At 47.6% G+C, this 13475-nt stretch overlaps 1 protein-coding gene across 13 annotated transcripts in view; it reads right to left on the reverse strand.

The window, feature by feature from the left end:
• LOC116958787 (transmembrane protein 230) overlaps positions 1 to 13475 on the reverse strand; it is a 46532-nt gene that overhangs the window by 27574 nt on the left and 5483 nt on the right. For 3 of the 13 annotated variants that reach the window (XM_076057515.1, XM_076057511.1, XM_076057514.1), the window contains exon 3: positions 2522 to 2587. Coding sequence is in view for 10 of the 13 variants with exons in the window: in XM_076057511.1 (XP_075913626.1) it covers positions 2522 to 2587 (66 nt within the window). In the remaining 3 variants the exon portion in view is untranslated. Of the gene's footprint in view, positions 1 to 2521; positions 2588 to 2772; positions 2974 to 3068; positions 3268 to 8946; positions 11603 to 13475 lie in introns of those variants that run through there. The other 10 variants (XM_076057507.1, XM_076057505.1, XM_076057501.1 and 7 more) reach the window with 7 other exon arrangements.

Below are 13475 nucleotides of genomic sequence, written 5' to 3' on the forward strand. Positions count from 1 at the left end.
AGACAGCATACATTAATTTTTCATCTCCCCCCTCCTCTTTTCAGAACATAGATCGACTCGTCCTTCTAAATAAACTGCCAAATCGCTGCCCGTGGTGCTAACGTTTTTTTTATAAATAAAAACACCGTTTAAAATAAATAAATGCGAACCGCCACTTCTTTCAAATGTTTCTTGCCGTTGGTTTTCACACCTGATGACGACTGTTTGTGTAATGGTCGAAATGTCGTGATAATTTTTATTGTTTTATATATATTTTATTATTTTATTGTTTCCCTTCAACGTGACCTTACCGAAAGAGCTAAGAATATGAATTACTGCAGTCACGAAAGCTTTAAATCAAAATTCCTATGTACGTCCACTTCACAAAGGGGGCCCTAAAGATGATCCTAATAACTACCGACCTATCTAAACTTTGTCCCCATTGATGAAAATTTTTGAAAAATTATTGAACTACCAAATTAGCAGTTTCCTGTCCACCAACAATCTACTACATCTAAAACAATCTGGGTTCCGAAAAAAAATACAGCACCACATCTGCTGCATTAGACTATCTGAATCAAATTTACAATAGCCTTGATAATAAGCAGTACTGTGCCTGTCTTTTTCTTGACCTGTCCAAAGCTTTTGATACAGTAGACCACAACACCCTGCTTGGTAAACTAATTTGCCTCGGTTTTTTCAAAAGCACAGTAAAATGGTTAAAAAATTACCTCTTTTCTCGCACCCAAACTGTATTCACAGATGGTTGGAGGTCAAACAGTGTTAAGATAACAAAAGGGGTTCCACAGGGTTCCATCCTCGGCCCCCTCTTGTTCTCTCTTTTTGTCAATTACCTGGGCACTGACCTGGATCATTCCAGGGTAAATCTTTTTGCAGATGACAGGATACTGATTACTGCTGGTCGCTCTCCGGATGACGTGATTGCTAAGTTCCAGGGTGATTTCAACAATCTACAACATCAGATAGTTACACTTAAACTAGTCCTAAATACCTCCAAAACCAAGGTGCTATGCTTCTCACCGGGACTAAAGCAGGAAGTTATTTTTTTCTCAAATTACATTCCTTAAATAATGATCAAATAGAGCAAGTCAAGTTCTATAAGTATCTTGGGGTCATCCTGGATTCAAAACTGAATTTTGAAGATCACATTGATTATATTGGTAAAAAGACAAAACGAAAAATTGGTTTTCTGTATCGACACAAGCACTGCTTCCCCCCCTATGTTCCGTTTGGAATTGATAAAAGCTACCATACTGTCTCTACTTGATTACTGTGATATCGTGTATAAATCAGCCCCAAGTACTGTACTGAAGAAGCTTGATTCCATCTATCACTCGACCTTAAGATTTGCATTTAACTGCCCATATAGGACTCACCACTGTGATCTCCACATTTGGTCAAACTTAAGATCTCTTAATGTTCGACGGCTTGTACACCAGATCTTATTTATTCACGATGTTCTTACAAAAAAATCCGCAAACTACCTGCTGGATCTCCTCTCTGTTTCAAAGAACAAATCTTACCTCAGGTCTTCGCTCATTTACCAGCTTCACATTCCCTATTGCCGTACAAAAACTGGAGGAAGGGCCTTTGCTATTATTGCCCCCAGGGTCTGGAATGCTATTGCCAATAAACTGCAACTTGAATCGCTACCAATGAGATCTTCACTCAAAACTGCTCTAGAGGAGTTGTACACCCCTAGCTGCCACTGCTATTCAGTGGCCTAAAATAAAATAAAATGTTTCGCTCCGGATGACCGCTGGAAAGTATTATCTGTATTTTGATTTAGTGTGCTGATCTTAAAGGTGCATTGAAAAATGTGATACTCCGACTGATGCTCCTGTTGTTTGTGGAGTAACTCATGCAGCCAGCTGTGGCTCTAGGGTTTGGTGTTACATGTTATTTATGTAGTTTATTGTTAAAAATTCGGTCACAGTTCCTATGTTCACTGTTACATTGCATTAACGGCTTTATTTTGGTGATTTCTAAAAGGTTTTTTGGTTTGGCCATGTTTTTGTTTATTGTAGTGCGGCGTTAGACTGATGGCCTTCATCTAAGTTGTCTTTTCGATTTAAAGCTTTCGTGACTGCAATGATTCATCGTCTTTGGTTCTTTCGGTAAAGTCACGTAGAATGAGAATAAAATAATAAATTGATAAAATAAAATAACACAATAATATTCTCACGACGTTTCGGCCACAACACAAGCGGCCTTCATCAGGTGAAGGGACGAGACTGTCTGGCTTTACCGAAAGAACCAAAGAAGACTAAGTTGTCTTGTTGTTTGACTTGCATCCCACTGGGAGTTTTGCACACAGTGTTGGTGGTGTACGCTGCTATTTCAGGAATATTTTGATGTTTTTTTTCATGTATTTTCTGTTTGCACAGTCACACATAAAGTCACTTTGAGATGTTTTCTTGTTCGTGTTTTTAGTTTGTTGTGGTTGCACCCGAATCAACAGCCGAACGGTTCACAGGGCTATACCAAATAAATTAAACTAAATACTAAATACTAAACTCACCTTGCGTTGTGGGCAGGTCGCTTCTGAAAATAACAAAAGCGGCACGGCAGCTCAAGCGGGCTTGGCCTGGTAAGTAAAAAAAAAGAATGAAATATAAACTGCGTGAATATTTAAAAGTAAAACAAAGTGATAAAGAGGCGAGCCGTGTGAAGACAAATTAAACTTAAGCGAGAGAATTGAAGCAAACGCGATCAGGCGAGGGCAGGAGGCAAGGCCCCGCGTGGCTAGGCCCCGCGCTGTAAAGTTCCAACCTGGACATCGCTTCCATGCTCGCTGCTACTCAATTGACATCCCTACGAGAGAGAGCGAGGCTCTACCTCGGTAAACAACAACCACCACAATAACCACCACCACAACAACAAACACAACCACCACCACAATCACCACAACCACCACCACAACCACCACCACAATCACCATCACAACCACAAACACCACCACAACAACCACCGCCACAACCACCACCACAACCACTACCACCACAACAACCACAACAACCACAACAATCACCACAATCACCACCACAACCGCGATGAGAATTTCTCACCTCGGATTTCAGTTCACGCGCGGAGCGGCAGATTCCTGTTACCTCGTGACGTCACGCGGCAGCAGGAGGTGACATGACGTCACTTGCGGGGTACAAAACACTCCCCTACCACAATGTGCGGCTATGTAACTTAAATAAATTATGTTAATGAACCTGGCCCATACGTGGAGGGATGGGGCGTGGGTGCCGAACTCGTCGCAATAAATTCGCGACGGCTTTCATGAATACATTATGTTAATGAGCCGCCAGTCACCGGGCGTAGCTTTGCCCATATAAGAATTCTACTTGAACAGATAACGGAAGTGACCCAGGCAGAGGTGACGTCACGCTCAAGGGCGCGGTGGATGGGGTGGGGTGAATACCTTGGTGACATGACGTCACACGCAGGGTACACTGTGTGTGTGTGTACACTGTGTGTGTGTGTGCAAAACAACCCCCTACCTCCTCGCGGTGCCGGACGGGCAACTCTGTCGTGGACAGTGCTGTGATGTGGAGATCCAATTTTGATTGGCTCCTCCCCTCATGGCATATGTGTCCACCACAGGGGCTAAACGGGGGCTCTGGACGGGTGCGAGGGGCTGGTAACCCCTCCACTTTCAATTAATTACCACGAAACCACGAATTAAACTGAAATATGTAACTAATAAGCTTGTGCCGGAGGCCCCGGGTGGCCAGGCGTCTATGACGTCTCCTGGCCAAACCCCAATTGGCGGAGCCAGGAGATTGAATACCTACCCTCGGGGCTACTCCAGAAACAACGAAAAGCCACTACGGGTGGCCACGTGGAATGTTCGAACGCTCACTGCAGAGGAGAGGCTGCCACTCCTCTGTCGGGAGCTGGACCGGTACCGCCTGGATCTATGCGGCATTCAGGAGGTCCGGTGGACCGGCTCTGGCTCCTGCCACCATGAGGGGTGGACAGTCCTCTACTCGGGGCAGCAGACTGCCAAACAACAGGGTGTGGGTCTTCTTTTGAACAAAAGAATGAAGGGGGCGTGGGAGCGTGGCGGTGAGGTGTGGGAAGCTGTAAGCCCCAGGCTACTTTGGGCTCGCCTTCCCATCAACCGGAGGCGAGGAATGGTGGTCGTGGTTACTTATGCCCCCACCGAAGATGAACATCCGTGGAGGGATGCAAGCAAAGCCGATGAGTCAGATGCCTTCTATGACCTCCTGTCACAGGTGCTGGCTAAAGTGGCCCCTCGGGATAGAGTCATCATGTTGGGTGACTTCAATGCCCGAGTTGGTCATGATACTGGCACCTGGTCTGGAGTGATTGGAGGGCATGGGCCAGATCAGCTCAATAACAACGGTAGGAGGCTGCTAGATTTTTGTGCAGCCCATGGGCTTGTAATTACCAACACGCTGTTCCGGCATCGGCGCATCCACACAACATCATGGATGCATGCCGGGTCCAAGCAAGAACATCTGCTGGACTACATAGTGACGGACCAGCGAATGCGAGCCCATGTCCTTGATACCAGGACCTACCGTGGAGCTGATCTGCCCTCTGACCATCGACTAGTCATCTGTAAGATGCGCCTGCCATTCTTCCACTCCGGTGGTGGGTGTTCACCCAGGACCCCATTCCAACATAAAGTGGCCTGGTCTCAGTTATCTGATGAAAGTTGCAAGCGAGAATTTCATCATCGCTTGCGGCTGGGATTGGCATCGTCCCCGACTCCTCCTGATGTCGAGGGTAAATGGGCGAGGTTTAGGACTGTGACTCATGCAGCTGCAATGGCTGCTTTGGGTACGCGGTCCAGACCTCCCCAGAGACCCTGGCTGACAGAGGAGGTGTTCAGGATGGTTGAGAAAAAGCGACAGGCCCACTGTCATCGGCTACAGAATCCCACGTCAGAGAATGAGGAGGCTTACGGCAGCCTTCGCTCGGAGGTTCGGAGAGCCGTGAGGCGCTGCAAGGATGGGTGGTGGTCGCGGGTTGCTGAGGAGATGGAGTCTGCCTCAGTGGCCCGTGATCACAAATCTCTATTTAACTCCATCAAAAAAGTAACCTGCAGCGCCACACCTATTACCATCATTAGGGGAAAAAACGGTGATCCAATCTCCGACCCCCAGGAACACGTTCGCAGATTTGCTGAGCATTTCTGTGAGGTCCTGGGGGAGGGAAAATCCCTCAGCCAGGAAAACATCGTGGCACAAAGTGAGGATGACCCTGCTGAGGCTGCGGTGCCTCAAATATTGGAAGAAGTCACCCCCTGTGAGTGGCTGGCTGAGGTGCCATCTGCTGAGGAAGTGTTGAAGGCGATCCGGAGTCTGAGACCAGGAAAGGCAGTGGGCAGAGATGATCTCCCAAGCGAAATGCTGAGGGATTGTGGCGTTTGTGCACAGACTGCCCTATATGACATCATAACAACAGTCTGGGCCACTGGACGGGTTCCGCAGGATTGGAAGGATGCCCTGGTGGTCCCCCTTTTTAAGAAGGGGGACCGCACAGACTGTAACAACTACAGGGGCATCTCACTCCTCAGTGTGCCGGGAAAGGTCCTGGCAAGGATTATTCAGCATCGCCTTGCCAGGCACGCTGAGGAGAGGCTTGCGGAGCCGCAATGCGGTTTCAGGAAAGGGCGGTCCTGCACAGATGCCATATTTTCTGTCCGTCTGCTACAGCAGAGGTGTAGGGAATTCCAACAAGACCTACATCTCTGCTTTATTGACCTGGTCAAGGCCTATGATACCATCAGTAGGCCTGGGCTCTGGGTCGTTCTTCGTGCTTTTGGAGTACCTGACCCTCTGCTCACGATCATTAATGACCTTCATGATGGTGAGCGGGCCCGGGTAAAACTACGTGGCTGGGAGTCAGAGCCATTCCCTGTACACCTTGGGGTGCGACAGGGATGTCTTCTGGCTCCCACATTATTTAACATCTATTTTGACCACGTAGTTCGTGAAGCCTTCAATAGCTGTACCGGTGGAATCTCCATATGGTACAGATATAATGGGAGGCTAATCGATGCCCGGGTGCGGTCAAGGGATGGCTCCCTATTGCTCAACCACGTTATGTATGCTGATGATTTGGTAATAGCTGCTCAGTCAGAGGAGGAGTTGGAGACGCTGCTGCTGAGACTGGAGCGTGCCACTAAGAGGTGGGGCCTTACCATCAGCCCCACCAAAACTAAGCATCTGCCTGGGTATTTTGTACCATCGGACACTCCACCCCCACAACTCCCAATTGGTGATGGGGCAGTTGTGGAGAGAGTGGAGAGTTTCCCATACCTGGGCAGTGTGCTTATGACTGGCTCCAGTTTAACAGCAGAGGTCTCACTCCGAATCAGTCGAGTGGCAATATCTTTTCATCGGTTGCGTAACGCTGTGTGGAAGCTACCTGGTCTGTCGCTCCGCACTAAGCTTCAGGTCTTCTCGGCCACGGTCATTCCCTCCCTTCTCTACGCTTGCGAAACGTGGACCCCCCTAATGGAACATCTTCGCCGGTTAGAAACATTTAGGCTGGCCTGCCTACAATCCATCCTGGGTTTAACCAGACTGAATTGTGTGAGGAGCTCACAAATCCTTGAAAGATCTGGGCAGGGTCCCATCGGTGAGCTCCTCCGGCAGGCAAGGCTGCGATGGCTGGGTCATGTAGCCCGCATGCCCAGCCACCGCATGCCGAAACAGCTTTTGTTTGGCCGGATTGAGGGGGCTAAGCGGGCGCGGCACGGGCTAGAGAAGAGATGGAGTGATGTGGTACAGGAGGACGTGGAGCTGAGTGGACTTGCCGATGACTGGTACCAGCGGTGTCAAGATCGGCCTCTGTGGAGGAGGCTCGTGAAGGATGCTACTGGGCAGTTGGAGGCAGTCGCCCTCCAACAACAACGGAGGGCGGAGGAGCGACGCTCAGAACGAGCGGAGCGCCGGGTGGCTAAAGAACAGCAGGTTGGCACAGTAGGGGGCACAGGTGGTGCATCAGCCAGTCATCTCAGTCAGTCGACCCGTGGCACCTGGGTCTGCCCCGTGACCTCCTGCCAGCGGGCGTTCGACACTTCACGTGGCCTAAGGGTGTACATAGCCTGGCACAAGCGTCGTGGTGATGTCACCGCCACTTAGTGGCGAATGGCGGTTGTTGTTGTTGTGTGTGTGTATATACTGTGTATCTCTGTGTGTGTACACTGTGTGTGTGTGTACACTGTGTGTGTGTACACATTGTGGGGGACGCAGTCATCTCAGTCAGTCAACCAATGGCATTTTTTCATCAATTTATTATTTCCCTCCGAAAAAATATTTTTTGTTTTCTATTAACGTGACTTTACCGAAAGAACCGAGAATATGGTAGCGCATTCTCTATTTATTGCAGAGGTTCAAGGTTCAAATCCGACAGGCACAGCTGGCTACCCCAGTAACATTCACCACAATATGCGCAGTCTGGTTCACGGCAGCTGTAAAACATAGTTTTGTGTCATTCACGACGCACAGGTCATTGCATGTTGGTGTCACGGTCAAAATTGGGGTAATTCCAAACATTATCCAGAAACTACACAACGGAGATGGCGCGTCAATGATCGCCCCCTACCGACAGACTCATGTCCACGTGCAGGCCGGTGCAGGGCCACCTTGTGCCACACAGGGGCAGCTGCCACTTAGGGAATGGGTCCTTCGATTGTTCGAGATGAGATTCGATACGAGACACCGAGTTGCCGAGGCAGTTAGCCAAGCGACTTATGAGTGCAAATATGATTTTGGTAACGGAGTGAATGCTTGGGAGCTTCATTGTCTCTCGCTCCTGCTGACAAGATGTACCCAGCCCACAGCTCCACAGATACCAGCAGCTCCTCCTGTGCAGGTTCGGCGACGTACGGTGCGAAAGAAGTTCCAGATACACACAGAGACTCGCACAGAGACGCACAGATTAGCACGGTTGGCCACGTACGGTGCGAAACAAGTTCAACGTGCACACAGAGACTCGGAGCAAGTTTGAGTCGCGTGCAGTCGTGGGCCGTGAAAGCTGAACGGGCGCATGTTGCTACTGGCAGTAGTTGAATACGGTTGGAAAGACGCTGATAGAGACACACACAGAGACTGACAAGAGAGAGGTGGACAGACACAGACAAGAGGAACACAGAAAGAAAGATACAGAGACGACAGAGACACAGTCAGCGAGAGACACAGAGGGGAACAGAGACACAGACGGACAGAGAGATGTTAAATCAAACAAACTTAACTCGCTCCATTGAAAGAGATTCCTCAATCTTTGCCCATCCCCGGAATTAAGTCGTTCAAGTTTCTACTTATTTCATTGTGTGTGGTGTGTACGTGTAAGCAATGTGGGATATCGATGTACACGGACATGAACAAGATCAGCAGACAAGACGTCTTTCATACTCTTTGGTTCTTTGAGTAAAGTTACGAAGGTAGAAAGAATAAAAAATAAATCACGACGTTTCGATCGCAACACGAGCAGTCGTCCTCAGGTGAAAACATCCAGACATTGTCGTGGCAGAAGTCACGTGAGCTAGGGCACGTGACTAAGATAAGATGCCCCCCCCCCCCCCCCGGCTCGCCCTGCTCAGCTGAGCATCGTTTTAATGCGGTGGGCTCACGCAAAATACATTTCTCTAAGACGAAGGTACTTTGAAAACCCACTGGCTAAACTCTTTTATATAAGCGCACAACTCCATCTGTGACTAACGCTGCACTTTCCATCGTTTTCATGCAGGGGGCGCTGCAAACCTACGCACCCCCTGTATGAACGATGGAGGCGCAGGGACAGACGTTCGATCTGCAGACGGCGGTCTTCTCGCACGGCCAGCTCTGTGTCGCCTCATCTCAATCCCGCGATCCCAACCAGGTGAAAGTCCGCATCGAACCGAACCCCCGGCAAGGCCATCTACTTAACGACGAGAGAAAATTCACACGAAATGTCGTCTTCAATTAACAAGCTTTTAATGAAGAAATACAATTATCTAATTAAAAACATAATAAAATTCAAAGTTGTTTCATTTCCAAACTTCAAAACGGAGCATCGGAAGCTTGCGTTGAGGCGTCGTTCGTGTGCAATTTTTTTCGTGACTTTCCTGGCCCAAGGCCGTAAATGGTTGTGAGGGGCGCGGCAGGCGGTCAGGCTTGCTTCAACCCTTGGTTGTGAACATCCAGACGTTAATCAGCAAGGACCATTTCTAGTCCTGGTTCGACAAAATCTACCTCAACAAGTAATACAAAATTATAATTCGTGTTGTAGAGAATGTATCTCCTCTACGTGTAACTTTTGAGTGGTATGCCTTGTAACTGATGAATGATCCGATTGTGCTCCCTATTTCAAAGACATTGAGTTGCTCCAGAGGGAGGATGCTTCCTGAAAACACAAAAATACCCTTTGACCTGTATCACAAGAACAATGGGTCTCACCCGAGTTATCTGTACAGGTTACTTCCAAAACAAACTTTGTCCTAACATCACTTAATCAGTGTTTGACCCTTATAGACAAAATGTTACATGTACGCACAGAATCGGACAAGTATTCATTATAAATTAGTGACAGGCATATTAACAAAATTGAATTGCTGCACTGAAACATACTGCATCAGGTTACATCACATTACCAATACGCTAATTAAAAAAGATACGCACCGTCTGCTTAAGTGTATGTACAACATACTATTGCACCATTCAAAACGAGTAGGCCATTGCATGCTGCCGTCTGGGTCAAAATTGAGCAAATTCTAAACATTACCTACAAACTCCACAACTGAGATGCCACATCAACCATCGCCACCTACTGACAGGCCCTTGTCCACATGCAGGCCGGTGTAGGGCCACCACCTTGTGCCACACAGGGGCAGCTGCTACTTGGGGATGCTCTTCGAGTGTTTGAAATGAGATACGATACAAAACTCCGAATTGCCGAGGTGATTAAGCAAGCACCATATAATTGCAATTATGATAACATGGTCAACGCTTGGGAGCTTATTGGCTCTCGCTCCTGGTTAGAGATCTACCCAACCCACAGGTCCACAACGACTGGCCGCTCTTACCCTGCAGGTTGCACCTAGCAATTGAGTGCTCAACTTCATTCTTGCCATTAAAGGCCTGTGACAAAGGTGCATCTATTGGAGCGACATCGTCTCAAGCTTACACATCTACCGGGTCTCCATTTGACTTTGTATTGTCTCGGAGGAAGTCCACCCACACCTCCACTTCCACAAACTGCTGGGAGTTGCCTCGCTCTGCCTCACAGTCAGAATTCTCCTCCTGCTTCACGTTGCCTCCATAGATGTGAAGGTCCGATTTTGGAGTTGAATCTTGATCTTCACATTTTACCTTCACTGCTTCACTCTTCACCATCACTTCTTCACATTTGACCTTCACCTCTTCATATTTCACCTCGAAACCTTTAAAAGTGTCTAAGCTGGGATGTTCTTCCGGTTCTTGTTTCATGAGAGATGGGCTCATTGCGGCACTTTGACTTCCACAAGCTGATTTCAGATTCCGCTCTTTGTGGATCTTCTGATGCTTGTGTGTTCTCTGGTGTACATGAAGAACTGTAGAACGTGAAAACGCCTTCCCACACACACTGCACTTGAAGGGTTTCTCTCCCGTGTGCGTTCTGTGGTGCTTTACAAGAGCAGATGACTGTGCAAACGCCTTCCCACACACACTGCACTTGAAGGGTTTCTCTCCTGTGTGTGTTCTCTGGTGTACTTGAAGATATGGTGACTGTGCAAATGCCTTCCCACACACACTGCACTTGAAGGGTTTCTCTCCCGTGTGTGTTCTCTGGTGTGTTACAAGAAGGTATGATTGTGCAAACGCCTTCCCACACACACTGCACTTGAAGGGTTTCTCTCCCGTGTGTGTTGTCTGGTGATATTTAAGAGTAGATGAATTTGAAAACGCCTTCCCACACACACTGCACTTGAAGGGTTTCTCTCCCGTGTGTGTTCTCTGGTGTGTTACAAGAAGGTATGATTGTGCAAACGCCTTTCCACACACACTGCACTTGAAGGGTTTCTCTCCCGTGTGTGTTGTCTGGTGATATTTAAGAGCAGATGAATTTGAAAACGCCTTCCCACACACACTGCACTTGAAGGGTTTCTCTCCCGTGTGAGTTCTCTGGTGTGTTACAAGAGCAGATGACTGTGCAAACACCTTTCCACACACACTGCACTTGAAGGGTTTCTCTCCCGTGTGTGTTCTCTGGTGAACTTGAAGATGTGGTGACTGTGCAAACGCCTTCCCACACACACTGCACTTGAAGGGCTTCTCTCCCGTGTGTGTTCTCTGGTGTGTTACAAGAAGTAATGAATGTGCAAACGCCTTCCCACACACACTGCACTTGAAGGGTTTCTCTCCCGTGTGTGTTCTCTGGTGTTTTTGAAGATTTGAAGAAGCTGAAAACGCCTTCCCACACACACTGCACTTGAAGGGTTTCTCTCCTGTTTGAGTTCTCTGGTGCAAGGTCAAATCTCCAGTACGATCCGTGCTGTATGCACTCCGGTCGCATTGATGCCTTTTTGCACAGAGCTGTGCCGAGTGCCTTTGCTCCATCAGACAAATTCTGCAGGAGGCGACAGAGGAAGCGACAGCTACAGACAGAAAAAGAATATCCACACCATCTACACGTCAGTATCGAGGCACAGAGGAATGCATATACACAGTAACACGTGACTTACACGTCTATACTTTTTCATATATCCATGATATAGTGAAAAAGTGTCCCAAATTAATCACACGGGCTGTTATGGCACACAATGAGAGGGCAAATGTCATAAATGTGCCTGGCTTCAAAAGGAATATTTATGAAAGCTAAATTCAGCTGACATAGCAAAGGGTGTTGAAAATAATACTATTTGTGTTATGCAGAAATGCATAAATTAATGTTCAATCGCAACTTAGAGGTGTGAAGCCAGGCACAGATGTCCTTGAATGCTGGGATGAACAGTTCCCGACTTCAGCGGCACGTGTGCTGCGATAACTTCCTGACCCCATTCTTACGAAGAGTTCAAGAGGAAAACAAAAATAAACTACCGTTTTGATATAACCTCCGTGCTCAATAGAATTAATAGACTTTACTGCAAATACAAACTTGACCCTGTCACACACTCAGAGGTGGAGCCAGGATTTTCAGGTGGGGGGGGGCAAAGCCCTCCAGCAATGAAAAATTATAGGAGTTGTTAGTAAGGAGTTGTTAGTAAGTAAGGAGTTGTTAGTAAGGAGTTGTTAGTAAGGAGTTGTTAGTAAGGACTTGTCCTATGCTTTTTATTGGACGCGGGTGATCGCCATCGCGCTCGCTGAAGGTGTTTGCCATCAGGAAAGTCGTGTACTGTATACGCAACTGCGCACAATTCTGTGAGTCGCTTATAACTGCTGTGCCGTTAATTATTGCCAATTATGGACTCGGACTGTTGTCCTCTCATAGAGTCCTTGGCACGTAATAATATGCCACACGGTGGCAGTGGGGGCTCGCAAAATGCTGATTAATCTCTATATGTACAAGGGAAATGTGTGGATATGTGTGTCTGTTCGAAAGTGTTTAGCATACTTCCCAAAATGCTACACACTTGAAATTTGGCATGTGGGTAGGTTCCATACTGTACACAATGAAAAAAGCATAAAAATATACTTTTGTATTTTGTATGACCATGAAGTTTGTGGTGTCAACCCGCAACACACCTGAGTTAAGCGCTCTGCAATGCTTAGAGCTGTTAACAGCATGCCGGGAGATTTTAGGTGGCACTTTGCTCCTGGCGGATGAAGCCATTGGCTTCTCGGAGTTTCAATACATATCCGTGCGAAGAACAGGTAGAACTGCTATCTTAAATATGAAGCAGAACATTACATCTGTTTGTTTGTGTGAAGCAACAAAACCTCTCCAACGCTGAGCTCTGGCGTCATGAAATTTTCACAGCTTATGCTGTTTGGAATTTCGAAGTGAACGCGACTATTTTCAGCTCGTCACGTCATTCCCTTCCCGAGTGGCCAAAATCGACCTTACGGAGGAGTGGATTAAGGTAAAATTTCCTTGAGTGAAAACATCCGATTTAGGTAACTTGATTTGTTTAGGCTCTTTTATTTCTTGCAAGCATCAACAATGTTAAGGGTTTTTCAGTGAAATATAAGGGAATATGAAATTTATCCAAGACAAGAATCCAAGTCCCGGGCGAAGCCGGGTAGTGAAGCTAGTTACTAATAAACCCCAATGATCCTATCGAAATTAGGGATTTCGATCGGATCGTTGGGGGGCACGTGCCACCCCACCCCCACTGGCTCCACCACTGTCACACACTGGCATGGTTCACAGGTGGTGGTGTGTCCAGACCCATGCCTGGCCACCTTCACCTGCTCAGAATTCATGCTTCCTCACTCCAAGTAGAGTGAACAGCGCCACGCGTCTACAGTGAACACCGCCACACCTCTAGAGTGAACAGCGCCACGCGTCTAGAGTGAACAGCGCCACGC

Source organism: Petromyzon marinus, chromosome 83 (assembly GCF_048934315.1).
Source record: "Petromyzon marinus isolate PM22_M1 ecotype Great Lakes invasive population chromosome 83, UKy_Petmar_22M1.pri1.0, whole genome shotgun sequence".
NCBI classification, from domain to species: Eukaryota; Metazoa; Chordata; class Hyperoartia; order Petromyzontiformes; family Petromyzontidae; genus Petromyzon; species Petromyzon marinus.